This window comes from Cervus elaphus, chromosome 11 (genome assembly GCF_910594005.1).
Source record: "Cervus elaphus chromosome 11, mCerEla1.1, whole genome shotgun sequence".
Classification (NCBI taxonomy): domain Eukaryota; kingdom Metazoa; phylum Chordata; class Mammalia; order Artiodactyla; family Cervidae; genus Cervus; species Cervus elaphus.
In genome coordinates, this window is record NC_057825.1 from 31,437,938 (window position 1) to 31,455,622 (window position 17,685).

General features: G+C 35.3%; 1 protein-coding gene across 11 annotated transcripts in view; it reads left to right on the forward strand.

Moving 5' to 3' along the window:
* NCOA1 (nuclear receptor coactivator 1) overlaps positions 1-17,685 on the forward strand; it is a 204,812-nt gene that overhangs the window by 97,291 nt on the left and 89,836 nt on the right. For all 11 annotated transcript variants that reach the window (XM_043917315.1, XM_043917317.1, XM_043917311.1 and 8 more), the window contains 2 exons: positions 5,339-5,500; positions 14,897-15,002. In XM_043917315.1, the coding sequence (XP_043773250.1) occupies positions 14,914-15,002 (89 nt within the window). In that variant the 5' untranslated portion in view covers positions 5,339-5,500; positions 14,897-14,913. The remainder of the gene's footprint in view (positions 1-5,338; positions 5,501-14,896; positions 15,003-17,685) is intronic.

Consider the following 17,685-nt stretch of genomic DNA (forward strand, 5'->3'; position numbering starts at 1 on the left):
CCAATACTTTGTCCACCTGATGTGAAGAACTGACTCATTGGAAGTGACCCTGATGCTGGGAAAGATTGAGGGTGGGAGGAGAAGGGAATGACAGAGATGAGATGGTTGGATGGCATCACTGACTCAATGGACATGAGTTTGGGTAAACTCCATGAGTTAGTGATGGACAGGGAGGCCTGGTGTGCTGCAGTCCATGGGGTTGCAAAGAGTCAAACATGACTGAGCAACTGAACTGGACTGAACTGAACTACCTGAATTTTCAGAAAGGACTGTGGTTGCCTGTAGGCAGATGTGAATAGCTAGATCTTGGTCAATTTATTTCACTAGTGTTAGGTTTTAGTGTGTCAATATACTAGGCTTTGCTAACCCATGCTGTTATTTATGTGCGCCTGGGTTATTCTTATTTTTTGCTCTCATAAACATTGCTAACATGAATATTTTTCTTCACGTCTCTGTTGCACATGTGTATGAAAAATTTCCCTGAGGTCATTCTCTGTAGTGCTGATTCACTGTAGAATACTTGCCATTTACCAAGATTTGTTTCCCAGCTCTGTCCCTTTGGAACTCTTGTTTATCAAAAAACGACATTTTAACTATCTTTCCAACATAATGCAATTTTATCTTCTAACAATACTTATGAATTTACCCAGATTTTTAAGACACCCCAAAAATTGTGTGAAGAAATAAGTACTTTTCTGGAGAGAAATGGCAAGATTTTCATAAAAGCATTTTGTAATCATAAGAACAATGAAGTCACTCTTCTAAAAATTGAAGATTAACAAGAAAAAATAAGCAAATATTATCATTCTATTAAGAAGAACAGTTCTATTTTTAAAGTCTTGATTTTCTTTTAGACCTTCTCTTCACAGTGTTAATAAGAAATGACAACTATATACTGTAGAGAAGTCAAATAAATAAACTTTATAGACATTTTAAAACTATTATGGATGACTTGATTTCACATTTCATTTAGATTGTTTTTGGTTTGGAGAGTATGACTTTTGTGTCATCACTAATAGGAAAGTTGGTGGCATCATTTTTTTCTTCATTCTTTCACAAAAATCTTTAGATCCATCCCAAGGAAAAAAACTTATTTCTTCACACAGTTTTTTAGGTGCCATTTTACTTCTTAAAATTTATTCCGGGTAGAATTAATAAGAAAACAGAAGTAACTTTGGAATCTTGACTACATGTAACCAAAATAATTTATAATTGCCACTAATGTTAATGGTTTATTTATAACAACCTATTATTGGATGACAGCATAGCTAAACTAAGCTATTAATCCCAGTACACTGGGAGTTTTGGCTAACATTATCCCTTTCTCTCCTCATCAAAAAGTATATCATAAGGAAGAAAAGTAACTTTATGATAACGACAACCTTCAATCTGCACTAATTTTTTTAAAGTACCTTATAAACATTGTAATTTTAATATATATAGTGTACAGTTTAAGCATGTATATTTTAAAGCATAAAACATCAGTGTATATTGTTTATGGATGGATAGAAAAAGTTTGACCAGAACATATATATTAAATTTATGCCAGTGATTATCTCTATCAAAAGGAAGGGAAGTAGTCTGTATGAGTGTGGGGACTTCTGATTTATTGATAATACTTCATTTTTTTTAAAAGAAAGATACATCAAAAATGTTTACTGTCATTACTTCTCGGTGGTAGATCCATAGATACTCCTTTGTTCTGTTTCTCTCTGTATTTAAAAATTCTGGCCCTGTACCTCTGCCTAACTCCAGAGTAACAAAGGAAGGCTGTTTTATAGATTTCCTTTTTTACTCTTTCTATATATTAAGTGCATTATAGGTACTTTTCTGTCACCTTTGTTTCCTCATGTGGTTATTAAATCGGATTGAATTTAACAGGTTAAACTGAATAATTTATTAAACGAAATTAAAGGAATTGTGGTGCTGCACTAGCCAGTACTTGTGGCAGAAGCAGATAATGAAGACAGAAAGGGCTTACCCGTAAGGAGAGAATTGGAACAAGTAATGGGAAGCCTCCAGGCATGAGGGTCTATAAGGAATTTGTACCATCTATATCAGATCTCCTGTTTTGGGCTCCTGGGGGTGAGAAAAGACTTAAAATACTGAGCTCTGCATAGCACAGATAATACATAATGAATACTAGAGAGAGATGTTTTAAGAACAGTAAGCTTATTAATTTCATAATAACAAACATCAGATCACCAGCACTACTCTTTTTCTCCCTATTCATTCATATTCCGCCTGTCTTTTTTAGTTCTCAGTGTATTACCTATCTCTTGGTTTTCATATTTTTTGCTTCTCATTGTCTACATATCTTTTTGGAGTATGGATTTATCGCGTGCTTTTCTGTCTTCATGCAGTCGCTGAGTGAGTATGCTCAGCCTCCCTTCTCAGCATTGTTTCTGTATTCCCTCACATGTTTGGCCATGAGTCATCAGTACCCTCAGTCATTAGCAGGATCCATCTGGCTTCAGTTCCTGCCTGGTTTTAAAAAAGTACCTGTAAAAACTCGCAGGTTTTATGAAAGACAGTGGCATTATTTCACAAAGATTTTATCTGCAGTGTTAACTACACAAATGATTTTTGAGAAGTGCTCTTCTTTGAAAGGCAGAAAATGACAGAACCTGGGTTTGTGGTTGACTAGATGAAAAAATGCCGTCTTGCTATATTCGATTACTACTTTACGCAGATTTACCTAGGGAAATTCAAAGATACATTGCTTCAAAGATGAAAGAACACAAAGTAGTAATCATGAGGAATCTTATCATCCAGGAAATATTTTATAGCAGTGCCGATTACAATTACAAATAAGCCAGATATATACAGTGAGAAGAATGCAACTAACTATAATGTAAATTCAACTAACCTAACTATAAATTCCTTTCTTTAATAGTTTAACCTATGTCAGTGTGAAGAGCCAGTCCAGGTTTCTTTGCATTTTCAAATTGTGCGTCTAAATCAAGGAAAGAAGGAAAAAATTCTTGAAAATATGAAAAGCACTTAGTTTAATTTAGAGGGACTATAAGAGGTAAGCACTTTTGGATCCAGTCATAGAATCATCCAATTTTCAAACATTAGATAGACATTCCACTTTAATCTGGAATTCATCATTGGGGGAAATCGTGATTAAGAGAAAATATAGTCTTTATTTAAAGAGCAAAAGCCTCAAGCATTTAAAACCCACATTATAAATATATAATAAAACAAAAATAGATTTATATTCTTTGATCATAAAATGCACTAGATATGCAAAAAGTAAGCAACTAATTTTATTTTTGAGTATATGAATTAATTTGGAGGAGAATTTACATCTTAATGCTATTGAGTCTTAGTGAACCCCCGAAAAAGGACATACTCAGTTTTACCTCAGTTCAGTTCAGTCGCTCAGTCATGTCCGACTCTTTGCGACCCCACGAATCGCAGCATGCCAGGCCTCCCTTTCTAGTCTCACCTCAGGTATTAATAATTTTTTTTATCTTTTCAAAACATCAGCTTTTGGTTTTAAATTTTTTTCAGTTGTCCAGTCTTCATATTTGGTATTGTTTTGACTTCAAGTTCACCAACATATTTTTGTGCCATCACAAATCTACTGTTAAGCTTGTCCAATGAATTGAAAATTTTCAATGTTGAGCTAGTTCTTCAATGTCCATTTACTTCTGTTTTATAGTTTCCATTTGCTTCCAGTATTTCCCATCTGTTAACTTATTATAACATCTTGAACATACTCATAATAACTGCTTTAACATCCTTATCAGCTAATTTCAACTGATTATTTTATGACAGATTTCTATTGATCCCCCCCTTTTGTTACCCTGATTTTGAATTTCAATTTCTAGCTTCTTTGCATGTTTAGTAAATTTTTATTCTGTACTGGATGTTGTGGATACTATTGTGGATTGTTATTTTTTTCTGAAGAGTATTGATTTTTGTTCTAGTTGACAACTAAATTACTGGCTAGTAAATGCACACTTACTGAACAATCCAGTTGCAATTCTGGATGTTTATCCTAGAAGAATGAAAACCTATATTCACACAAAAACCTGTACACAAATATTTACAGCAGCTTTATTCATAACAGCCCCAAATTGAAAACAGTCCAAATGTACCTCAACAGTGAATGGTGAAAAAGAAACTGTGGTACCTTCAAACCATGGAGCAATAAAAAGCAACAATCAGTTTTTATATGCAACAAGTTGGATGGATCTCAAGGGCATTATACTGAGTGAAAAAGGCATTACAAAATATTTCCATACTTGATTCAATTTTTGTAATATTCTCAAAGTGACAAAATTATAGAAATGGAGGCAGATAAGTGGTTACTCAGGAGTTAAGAAAAAGGGAGTGAGGAGTGTGTGATTATAAACAGCAAAAGGGAATCTCAGTTGTGGTATGGTTATATGGAGCTACTTGGAGTCTCCCTGTGCATGAGCAATTAATTCAAAGGCTCAACCAAGGATTTGAGGAACATTTGTATACAGATTTAAGGTACCCCGCCCCCTTGCTCTGCTGCCTTCTTACCATGATTTTCTCCTGTTGTTATCTTGCATTCTGTCAGCTCTGAACTACATTCTCCAATGCTTCAAGCCAAGAGACAGTGGCCCTTAGGCCTAGCCTCCCTGTAGTACTTAGGGGTATACTGGGAAGAGTTCTCTATGAGTATAGATCTTATTCAGTGCGATTCCTTACTTTCACTTATCAGATTTCCTGCATTTCTGCCTGCTTTTGGTCACTTTTCTGTGTCTTTGAGTAAATTTTATTTTGTCCAGAGTTTTTTGTCCATTGTTATCTGTAGGCAAGTTAGTCCAATACAGGATCATTCATCCTTAATGGAAACAAGTCAATGAAATTTATTTTTAGGTATTACGAATATAAAAAGTTTGTACACTTTTTCAATAAAAAAATTTGAAAGTAAAATACCATAGTAACTTTAATATATAATGGGAAGTGTTACAGAAATGAAAGAATTAAATGCAAACTGAAAACATTAAAAATCAGAATTTATAGGTAGAAAGAAAGATAAACTTGCAAATGCAGCCAGAAAAAAATTTTTTAAAAGACATATAAATGGGCCTCTCAGAACAGTAAGGGCAGAATGCAATTATGTATTACTTAAGCAGCAGTCTTAAATAGGAATATATATTTAGTTACCAGAAGGATTTCAGTTGTGAAATCAGATATTCATCCATTGTCTTTTGGAAGTATTTTTCCATTTGGCCTGAAAAGTTGTGTCTTTTTTTTTTCAACTTTGCATTCTGACTTTTATTATTTCATAGAAAATAAAATAATGATCTAACCTCCCTTCTGCTTTTGTTTTTTTGCTTCTCCTTTGCTTTAGTTGTTTGCATAACTGGCCTTAAATGAGGTAAGAGTGAAGAGACTTACCTAGAGCCATCTCTGGAAAAGAGTATTCCCCCATTCCACTGGAAACTACCCCACGGAGCACCATATTTGACCATATCTGTTTTGAGGACTCATTATGAACAAAGAAGTCTCCCAGGTAGGAACTGTAACTCTGTTTTAAAGAACTTTGTTTCGTGGAACGAGACAGACATTGCCATTTTTGTCACTTAATTTTTGTCTGTATGACTATAACTTAATTTTTTAAAAGCTGTTGCCTTTTTGCTAGCTTACTATAAGCTGTGCACATGCAAGTAAATATCAGATGCTTATTTGTTGCTTAAGGACAGCTGTCCTCAGCAAGACTGATTGTAACCTTTATTTTTTTTAGTGCCAGTGTATTTTTCACAAGTTAGAACAATGTGAAACTGATTTTTGGAAGACATGTACAGTGTATCTACAGTTACCCCATGTCCTTTTAAGATAACTGGAATCATCTAGTTTTACAGATCTACAAGGAAATGTTGAGGGTATTTGAGGGTATTTTTGCCAAATTGTTTTAATAAGATAGCTACTATAAATGTGTTTCATGTGCTGACTATTTTTCCTAGAGTATTTTCACAAGGCAAATGCATTTGTATTTATTTCTTATGTTAAAAAATTAAATTTTAAATTAAGTATGAGGAATTTAAAATATTGGGTTTAAAACTTATTTTGTTTTCTTCTTATCTATTTGCTAATAGAAAACAAAAAAATACTTTTTTACCCTTTCCCCAAACTTACTCTTTTCCATCTAGGAAAAAAATGCAAAGGTTGGAAACATTGTTTCTTGATTTGTAGAATAAACTTTTAGTGGTAAACATAAATTTGTTAAATACTTTGTTTCAAACATTATATACTTTTAGAAGTTAAGTTGCAAGTCCTTGGTAATGTCTTTATTATTAGTATAATAAATTGAAAAGAATGTGTACAGAATTTTCTTTTAAAGCAATTTAAAAAGTCTGATAGTTTATAGAATAAATGAAACAAGATGAGTCTGATTCAAAGACTCTGTTTCTTTGAATCTGTTTCTTTGCCTTTGCTGTTTATTCCTGGCCATAAAGATTAAGATATGGGCACGTTGTTTATGGCAGAGGCTTAAGAAGCCAGGACTCTTTTTTGGGCCAGGGATAACCACCATCTGAGTTTTGGTTCCTGATTTGTGGGTTCAGAGAGAATTTTTGTTTCCAGATGTTTCAGGACATCACTGTCCAGTCATTAGCTTTAAAATATCTTTTCTTTTTTTTTTTTAACAAAAAAGTAAACATACCAGGAAATAAAAAAGTATGACCTACACACAGGAAAAATAGCCATTAGTAGAGGAAGCCCAGACATTGTATTTATTAAACAAAGAAGTAAAAGTAGATAAGTCAGATTTCATCAAAACTGAAAACTTTAGGTCATCAAAAGTTACCATAGTTTGGCAGAAACCAGTGCAATATTGTAAAGCAGTTATCCTTCAATTAAAAATAAATTTAATTTTTTAAAAAGTTACTGTAAAGAAAATGAAAAGATAATTCACAGATGGAAGAAAATATTTGCAAATCATATATCAGTTTAGGATCTAGACATGAATATAAAGAACTCTTATGACTTAAAAAAAACACAAACAATAAAAACACAACCAATTTTAAAAATAGGCAAAGGACTTGAATAAAAGTTTCTCCAAAGGTATGCAGATGGAAAGTAAGCACATGAGATGGTTAGTCATTAATAGTTGTTGTCGTCTAGTTGCTAAGACATGTCTGACTTTTCAGCCCCATGGACTGTAGCCCACCAGGCTCCTCTATCAGTGGAATTTTCTAGGCAAGAATATTGGAGTGGGTTGCCATTTCCTTCTTCAGGGGATTGACCCAGGAATCGAACCCAGGGATCTTAAATTGGCAGGTAGATTCTTTACCACTTAGCCACCAGGAAAGCCCCCATTAGTAATTAGGGAAATGTAAAATAAAACTACATTGAAATACCATTTCACACACACTAGGGTGGCTATAATTAAAATAAAATTTAAAAAACAGAAAATAACAATTTTTGGTGAGGATGTGGAAAAACTGGACACTTGCTCATTGCTGGTGAGAATTTAATGTGGTACAGCCACTGTGGAAGACAGTTTGACAGTTCCTCAAAAAGTTAGAGTTATCAATAAAATATGACCTAGTAGTTTCATATCTGAGAGAATTGAAACCATGTTCACATAAAAATTTGCACATAAATGTTCATAGTAGCATTGTTGTTTAATAGCCCCAATAATGGAAAACCTCAGTGGCCACCATCTGATGAATAGGTACACAAAATGTGCTATATCCAAACATGTGAAATTACTCAGCCATAAAAAGGGCAATAGAAATCCTGAAGTCCCCATCCATTTTTTATCACATGAGAAAGAATTCAATTGTCATTGAAATGAGAAGACAAAAATGAAAACTTTTTTCAAGAGAATCTTAGGTATTTGACGACTGCAGTTTGAGAAACATTCCTTATGGCAGTTACCCAATGCAGGAACTCTATTTATCATGATTTTTCCTGTGTGATATTATCAGCTGAAGGAAAATGAAAGCGTTAGTTGCTCAGTTGTGTTTGACTCTTCGACCCCATGAACTGTAGCCCACCAGGCTCCTCTGTCCATGGAATTCTCCAGGCAAGAATACTGGAGGGGGCAGCCATTCCTTTCTCCACAGGGGATCTTTCCAACCCCAAATTGAAGGTCCCCTGCGTTGTAGGCAGATTTTTAACATCTGGGAGAGGTTTAACTCGGTGTCCCTTCATGTTTGTGCTCTGTGCTAATTGCTTGCTAGCATTTTAAAGTACATTGTTAGCGTTGTTTATTAATTAATTGTTATTTTTCAGATTATGTAATCCTCAGCTTCATCTGGGAGATGAGTGACAAATTTCATATGTAGAAATCTATAATTCACCTGAAATATAAAGCACTGACCTATTTCTTCAGCCTCACCTATTTGGTTTAGTCTGGTCTACTTGAACAGAGGTAGATGTGGTTTCTGGTTTCTAAAAATGCTCTCTAGAAAGTGCATGAGATTGTGTATAACTTAGCAACTCTTTTTAAATCAACAGGGTACTTTTAGTTAGAAACCATACCTCTTTTTTTAAAAGGTGATATGTAAATTGGCTTCCTGAAACCATCATTTCTTTTCTTAATGAACCTTGTTTAAGTTCCCTACTGCCAGATATAAAGCCATTCCACAAATAGAACAGCTATAAAAGTTTTCACTCATCAGAGGTTTTGCATTCCACTATCTGTTTATTGTGTTTTGTAAATAGAAAGTAGTTAATACCAGAATCATATCATCAGCAAATTGTTGGTGACTTTCTCATAGCTTCTTACTGTTGGCTCTTATTTTGGTAGGCCAGATATTGAATTGCTGTTGAATTGTTGTCTAATGTTTCCTCAGCCCCAGAATTTCAGATAAATTTAGCAGATGTCAGTCTCCAGCCGGTAGTAGCATGGTATGGGAAATTTGTTTTAAATCTAGATTTATTTGTTGCTCAAAATTGTCCAAACTATGAGACCGTATTGCTTATGTTTACTTTTGTGTAAATACAACATGTCTTTGTGTCTCTATTGTACTGTGAAATATTGTAGAAGGTTTCTTCAAAATAGACCTTATTAACCTTTTCAGAATTAGAAAAGATGTTCTCAAATTTCTAGATCAAAAAGATAGTTTCTTTTTTCCCCCACTGAAAACAGGGGAAAGAGGATTTCAAGAAAGCTCAATTTCTCAATTATAGAAAAGAATTCCAAAGCATTAGGAAAGATTTCAGAAAATATTATAAAAAAACCTTAAACATTCTTTAAAAAATTTAAATGTCATATTAGTAAAATAACTCACTTTTAATTTATCACCTGTTTTGGCTTCTGTAACTTTTAGACATTATGTTGCATGTTGGATATACAATAAAAAGATCTAGTAATTTTTTTTGAGTTCACAATCTAGAAGAGGAGACAAGCAAGATAATTGTAATTTTACAGCATATAAGCATAAGAAATATATGTCCAGGAGTATTTTGAGAGCCAGCAGAATTCAGATAGGTTGATTCTTAGACAGGTGGAACCTAATGCCTTAAGTAACAGAGAAGATGAGCAGCTGAGTAAAACTGGGCTTTAAGTAAGAGTGAGGAAACTCTGGGATTGTTAGCGGCTCTAAATTCTTTCATTTTTCTTTCTTGTTCATCTTTGTCTTCTCTCTTGTATTTCTAATTTTGTTGAAAAGTTTAGAGTTGATAATTCTTCATTATTATTAATTTGTCACATGATTTCTCTTTTTTGTTTTAATTTTGAAATATATTTTATTTCTATGTAAAAATAAAATTCAGTGACTTCTTTACTTCTGTGATATCTGGTTAACCTCATTAATGTTTCTGTGACTTTTCACAGGAAAAGATGTTAGCCATCTTATTCATTATAATAATATGTCACTTAACTGATTATTCTTGTTTTGTGTTTAAGAATGGATGCTACCAAAACCATTGTCAGGTCTTTCAACATCTTTTTTTGTTGTGGTTGTGGTTTCAAGTCTGGTATATTTATCTTTGCATTGAGGTTATCTACCTTCAATTGTAGTTATTTTCCTTGTCCTATAGATCCTTCCTCTCCCCCACCACGGGAGGTTTAATAAACGTTTTCCTCTGATGACATTAATCCATAATGCAGTTCATCTCATTTATTTATTGTTAATAGAAACCCGGAACTTAAAAGTCCATTATGTTTATACATGTTGAATTTGAGGTGACAGTGGAATATCCAAGTGGAAATGTCCATTTAGCAGCTAGAAACTTATTTAGATAGCAGATCCCTGAGATCAGGAGGATTATGCTTGCCCTTCGTACAGGAAGTCTTAGAATGAAAATCAGACCTTGTTACTCCTCTATTCTTAACCCTCCAATGATTGGCTAATTCACTCAGAGTAAAACTAAAGTCTTTAAAATGGTTTCAGCCAAGACCTTACATGATGCAGCCTTGTCTCCTGCTCCTCACTCCCCAGTTTTACCCACACTGATCTCTTTCATATTTTTCAAAAAGTATAGTTACATTCCAACCTTAGGGCTGTACAGCCTTTCCCCTGCCAGGAGCACTGTTCCTCCAGATGTCATTCTCTCTTCCAAACTTCCTTGAAGTCTTTGCTCACATCTCACCTTCTTAGGGCTTCCCTGGTGGCTCAGACAGTAAAAAAGTCTGCAGTGCAGGAGACCCAGGTTTCATCCCTGGTTTGGGAAGATCCTCTGGAGAAGGAAATGGAAACTCACTCCAGTATTCTTGCCTGGAGAATTCCAGGGACAAAGGAGCCTGGCAGACTACAGTCCATGGGGTTGCAGAGTTGGACATGACTGAGCGCACACAATTCAATACTTTCTCAGTAAGGCGCTTCCTAACTACTGTACTTTAAATTGCTGCCCTTCTCCTTCCATAAACCTAAACCTCTGTTTTTACCTTACTTTTTTCCATTTTACCACCTTTTCATATACTCTGTAATTAACTTTTTCACTTTCTCTCTCTCCTTCACAGTAGAATGAAACTTTATGAAGACAGTGAATTTTTATAAGTTTCCTGCACAATTGTATTCCCACCTCCTAGAACAGAAGCTGGCAAATAGTAGGCACTCAGTGGGTCTTCCCAGGTCACGCTAATGTTAAAGAGTCGTGGTAATGGTAATGTCGTGCCAATGCAGGAGACGCAGGTTCAATCCCTGGGTCAGGAAGATCCCCTGGAGGAGGGCATGACAACCCACTACAGTGTTCTTGCCTGGAGAATCCCATGGACAGAGGAGCCTGGCAGGCTATAATCCATAGGGTCACAAACACAGACATGACTGAAGTGACTTACTACACAGCATAGGAGCTCAATAAATACTCGTTGCTGGGTTGTTAGGCTCTCCACACTGACGTCATTGTAAAGTTTCTGACTAATGTTTACCTCTGCAGGGAGGATGGGATATTACCAAGGATTTTAAAGCCTTTCGTTAGCATTGAAACTAAAATTAGCATATATAATCTATATATGTGTCTATAGGAACTCTATGTAGTATTTTATATATATTATAATCTGTTTATACATGGGTTATATTGGTTGGGCTAATGTTGATTGGACAAATATTTCATCACTCATTCACCAAATTCCATAATGGACACAGAATAGATGGGAGCTGGTGCAATCTCTGTGTATTATGTTGGGGCTTTAGAGTTATCCTGTGGACAGTGAAGATTAAGGGAAGAGTTTTAAGCAAGAGATTGACCTGACCAGACTTATGTTTTTGATAGCCTGCTTTGGTGGCTCATGAAGACCGCCTGGGAAGTTATTTTGATAGTTCCACAAGAGGTGGGAGGAGACTGTAAGTACAGGATGGAAATAAAAATGGACACACCTTAATGTTTGATTGCATGTGGGGTGAGAGAAGAGACTGGAATGACTCCAGTGTACCAACTGTGAGGAAAAGAAGTACATGAGGAGGAGATGTTAAGTTCGTTTTGGAAAGTTGAGTTTGAAGTGTCTATGTGACATCTGGATAGAGTTATCCAGCAAGGAGTGGGTTGTGAGTCTGAGACCCAGGAGATCTGCTTGGGAGATAGAGATTTGGGAATAATTGGTTTAGAAATGTTTTTTGAAGCCATTATGCAGTGAGTGATATCCCCCCAAAATAATGTATAATATGGGGGAAAAGAGGACTAGGACATTAGAGCCTCGAGGAAATCTAACACAATCTAATCCAATTGGGCAAAAAGCACTGAGAATAAGGTAAGTAGAAAACCACACTACTTCTGTTGATCTCTCAGGTCATGGCTTAAACATAAGTTTGTCAGAGAAGCCTCAGTTGATCACCCAGTTAAAAATAGGTTCTCCTCTATTGTTTTTCTCTATGAACCCTATTCTTTTTCTTTATGACTTTTATCATTGTAGAAAATTACATATTGTTTTGTGTTTTCCTTGTTTGTGTTTCCCACTTCATGAGGGCAGAAACCTTTATTTTCCTATCCACAGTTTACTCAACTCCTAGCACAGTGCCTGAGATATGATAGATGCTTGATTTATTTATTAAGTAAGTGATGAAAGTGTGGGATCACAGAAGTCAATGGGTGACAATGTTTCCAGAAGGAAACAGTTTCAGATGCTGCTCAGTGCAGCCCAGTAAAGTATTAGTGATAATAGTTAGTGTCAGTAAATGAAGAAATGAAAAGTGTCCATTGTATTTTTCAATGAGGAAGTATAGAATGAGTTATCCACTAATGAACACTACCCCTCACGGAGCCCTTGGTCTAAAGGGGAGATAATTACAATAACCAAGAGTTACTTAGTGCACCCTTTTCATGCACTTTTCATTCAGCCCTCACTACAGATCTAAAGACACTTGTTCCTTGGAAGAAAAGCTATGACAAATCTAGACAGCATATTAAAAAGCAGAGACATTACTTTGCCGACAGAAGTCCGTATAGTCCAAGCTATGGTTTTTCCCGTAGTCATGTATGGATGGGAGAGTTGGACCATAAAGAAGGATGAATGCTGATGCTTTTGAACTGTGGTGTTGGAGAAGACTCTTGAGAGTCCCTTGGACTGCAAGGAGATCAAAACAGTCAATCCTCAAGTAAATCAACTGTGAATATTCATTAGAAGGTCTGATGCTGAAGCTGAAGCTTCAGTACTTTGACCACCTGATACAAATAGCCAGATCTTTAGAAAAGATCCTGATGCTGGGAAAGATGGAAGGCAGGAGAAGGGGATGACAGAGGACAAGATGGTTGGATGGCATCACTGTCTCAATGGATGTGAGCTTGAGCAAGCTCCGGGAGATGGTGAAGGACCGGGAAGCCTGGCGTGCCGCAGTCCATGGGGTCTCAAAGAATCTAACACAACTGAGCGACTGAACAAACAGCAACAAAGTATAGTTAGTATTCTTAAGTTACCGATGAGGAAATAGGTTTAAGATTAAGCGTTTTGCCCACAAATAGGCAGGTAGTGATTAAACAGGGCCTTTCTGACCCTAATGCACATGCTTTTACCATGTTCCAGTAGGAGAATCAGGCTGATTCTTCATCACGGAAGTGATACCTTGAAAGTGCCATTTGAGTAGGATTGGTTTTGCTGCTGTTTATAGGACACATTAGAAGTGAGAATGACTGGAAATGAGAAATAAGATAGAAGGATCTTGCATGAATTTAGAATGAGGTATTAGCTTCTAAGCAAGAATCAAAACTGTATTTGAGAATGAAGAAAGAGGGGATGTTGTAGGATCTTTGTTAATAAAGACTTGACAGGACATTGATACTGATACAAAATGAGGAGTGAAAAAGAAAAGTAAGGAATAACTACAAGATTGCAATCCTAGAAGCTGGAGATTTTCATGACCTTTACATCTAATATGGAGAAATTAAAAATGTGTCTCTTTGGTTACATGGAATAATAAATTCATGATTAGAATTCTAGGTATTTTTATACTGAAAAGGGGATATGAAAATCTTTAGTGTTGAGAAAGAGCTAGAGACAAAGTAAGTTTTAGGACTAGAGAGAGGAAAAAGGATTTACTCAGACATTAATTAAAGCCATGTGAGAAATTCTTAGGGATCTCAACTTTACAAGCATGACTGCTAACATACAGCACTGTAGCTATTTAATAATTTTAGAATTTAAGGAAGAGTTAAAGATTTTTCCCATTTAACAAGAGTTTCCTCTCCTTTCTCAAGGGTAGATGGAGTGGAAAAGAATGAGCAGTGTATTGTTTAGCACTAGTAAAGTCTAAGGGCAGTGATGAACATAAGGCCAGAGGCAGGAATCCGAGTTTCATTAGAGATTCTATAGAGAATAGTGTTGATAGGGACAGATCAGAAGGGATCTTAAGTGCAATCACTAGCCGGCATAGCATGTAAGAGAGAGACCTGGCTGGCATGCTAGGGGAAATGTCTCTGTGTTCTCTGGCATCTATACCAAGATCCTAACATAGACTAAACACTTGATCTTTGTCGCCTGACTGCATAAACACAAAGTTAGAAATATAGAATTCAAAGTTGGTAAGTACAATTCAAAATCCAAATCTAGTTAATCACTTTAACTTTTAATTATATATGTGTTATTTCTTTTTCTCTCAATATAAAACCTCAAACCTTATGAGTAAAAAGTTGCTTTAAGTCCTTTTCAAAATAGTCTAAAATAAATAAATAATTTCTGATTCTCATAGAGTCATTTTTTTGCATTTACATATGAAGTGATTTTTCTCTTAAAAACATCTCATTGGCTATTTAATTATTCTAGCAATATTTTCATCCTAATTGATCTCTATGGTCTTATAAAGGGTGACTAATTTTATTTTACAGGTATGGAGAAGAAAGTGCAGAAACATTAATAGCTGATTGCTCCTGTGCTTTTATATAAATGTGGATGCTTTTATGGTGACTGTAATTATCCACTGAGAAAGTGCAATGTTTAGATATATTCTGACATAAAGGGAGCTTTCTATCCCCTTACAGTTGAAAAGTTCATTAGGGCAGATTTCTTATCATTTTCCTTCCTTTTTAGGTGTGAAGTTTGTCAACATGAGTGGCCTTGGGGACAGTTCATCTGACCCTGCTAACCCAGACTCACATAAGAGAAAAGGGTCGCCATGTGACACACTGGCATCAAGGTAGGAACACTCTTTTTCTTAGTCTTATTTCTGGCAGAGCTGCTTTACCATTTTCATTGTCACTTTAGAGCTTGCTTCATCTGTAAGTTTACCGGCCTTCTCTGAGTCGCTCGTACTCACCGTGTTCCTCTTCTTTCCCCAGGGCTGGTTTGCTCCCTCTAGATTTCCTGTATTCAACACCTGTGTGTTCTCCAAATATCAGTTTAGTCATTATTTTTTAAAAGGGAGCCTTCTCTTCCTTCCATAACTACTAGGTCAGACCTCCCCTATTCGTGTATGTATTTCACATGTATTTTTAGAGCTATGATCCATAATTTCAGCATTTTACTCGCTTGTATACTTATTTAATGAGTTCCGTGGCTTCTCTGCTGCATGCTGTGCTGCTGCAAGAACTTTGTCCTCGCTCACCATTTTATCCCTACTTCCCAGCACAATGTGTAGCTTATATATAGTAAGGCCACAGAAAGTATTTGGCAAAGGAATGAATAAATCCACTGTACATTTTTAAACTGCCATCTCAGTACATTATGGTATTAGTGGAACAAAGAAATAAATTGATAATATCAGGATTTTAAAGAATGAGTATTTTTGGAATTAAATATCTCTGTTTTAACAGAACATGGTCATCTGAAATAGGCAAAAGAGAGTTATTGCTAAGAAGGCTCTAATAAATGCCAGATAGAGATAGAACTTCAGTCAGATCAAAACAGCAGCTTCCTACCAGAGAGAAGAGTGGGGATTTTATTCCACTCACCTCCAAGGATCTGGAGCAAAGTCTCTCAACCTCCACACTATTGACATTGTGGACAAGATAATTCTTTGTTGTGGGAAGCTATCCTGTATGTTGTAGTGTGTTTAACAGTATCCCTGGCTTCTACACGATTAGATGCCAATAGAATTTTTATATCAGTTATGATACCAAAATGTCCTTCCAGTTTTGATAACCAAAAATGATAATCCAAACATTTTCAAATACTCCTGGGGACAGAGAAAGCAATATGGCCCCCAGTTGATAATCATTGATCAGAGTATAAAGCAGCAGAAGACTCTTCTCTCATTGGATTACATGCGTTTTTCTCATGGGGCAACCAAGAAAGAATTTTTACAGGAGAGTGCCAGGGTTTCAGGCTGGGGAAAGAAAAGTGACTACTTATGTTAATGATTACAGAGAACTGTTACAGAGCGATGGTAACCTCAGTACTCATAATCAAGCCTGTGTTGTCAGAGTTAATGTTCCTGTTTATTTCTTATAAGTCAGTCCTTCTTAATTTAAGAATAAATAAATAAAACTATTGTGTTTTAGGATTTCCCTAGTAGCTCAGCTGGTAAAGAATCAGCCTGCAATGCAGGAGACCCTGGTTCGATTACTGGGTCGGGAACATCCCCTGGAGAAGGGATATGCTACCCACTCCAGTATTTTGGGGCTTCCCTGGTGGCTTAGCTGGTAAAGAATCTGCCTGCAATGCAGGAGACCTGGGTTCAATCCCTGGGTTGGGAAGATTCCCCTGGAGAAGAGAACGGCTACCCACTCCAGTATTGTAGCTTGGAGAATTCCATGGACTGTCGAGTCCATGGGGCCGCAAAGAGTCGGACATGACTGAGTGACTTACACTTTTGTGTTTTACTTGAAATTTTTATTTGGGGGGAAATTTTTAATCTATAAAAAAATTTAGAGGCTAGGAAACTACCCACCACATGTAATTGATAATATTTTGTCATATTCTTAGTATTTTGTTAATATATGATTGTATTTGCAGTTTTAAGTAAAAATAGTAAAATGGTTAATGATTAAACTGATTGGTCTCTAATTCTTTCAGTCTGTTTTTTAATGATAATGTATATTTATAAGTATCCATGAACAATATAGAATATTTGTTAAATTTATGTATTATATAATACTGTATATATTTTTCTTTAGACATAAAGATACATAGATTTATTCAGTTCTGTTAACTTTTGATAAATATTACATTACATGAAATACCATATTTGAAGAATCTGTTTCCCAATAGCTAGACATTCCCTATGGGTAAATAGCCTTTTTGTTACAAATTTTCATTCTTAGAGCCAGCACTATAGCAAACATGAACATTCTTGTACATACCTACTATTCTATACATAAAACTTTCATTAGAATCTGTGTACATTTTTATGTTAGCTGTGTACTTACCAGATTATTCTTCAAATGACAGTCATTGAGAGTTCCTTTTTTTCTTGCATCTTTATGTCACTATTTTTCCCTCACTTTAAGTTTTTGCCATCCTGATGGGTATGGGATTATCATTTTAAGTACATTTCCCTGATAAGTAGATCATGATTTTTGTTTTTATTGCTTCTTATATTTTCCCCTTCTGTGAATTACCTGGTTGTATCTCTTGCCCATATTTCTTCTGTGTAGTTTGTGCTTTCCTTTTTTTATTTGTAAGAGTTATTTTTAATTTTCTAGTTAAATTTTTACTCTTTTTTTGCTTACATTTGATGCAAATATCTTCTCCCAAACTGTTGACATCCCTTAGAACCTAGGATTTTCATATGTCAAGATTTTTAGGGTCTTGTCAAGAATTTTCCCTCTATTTCAAGGCCTAAAATGTATTTTTATACATTTTCTTCTAATATGCATTTAGAATTTTAAGTAAACAAGCATTTACTTTTGTGGGATAAAAATGTAACAACCTAAATTTTT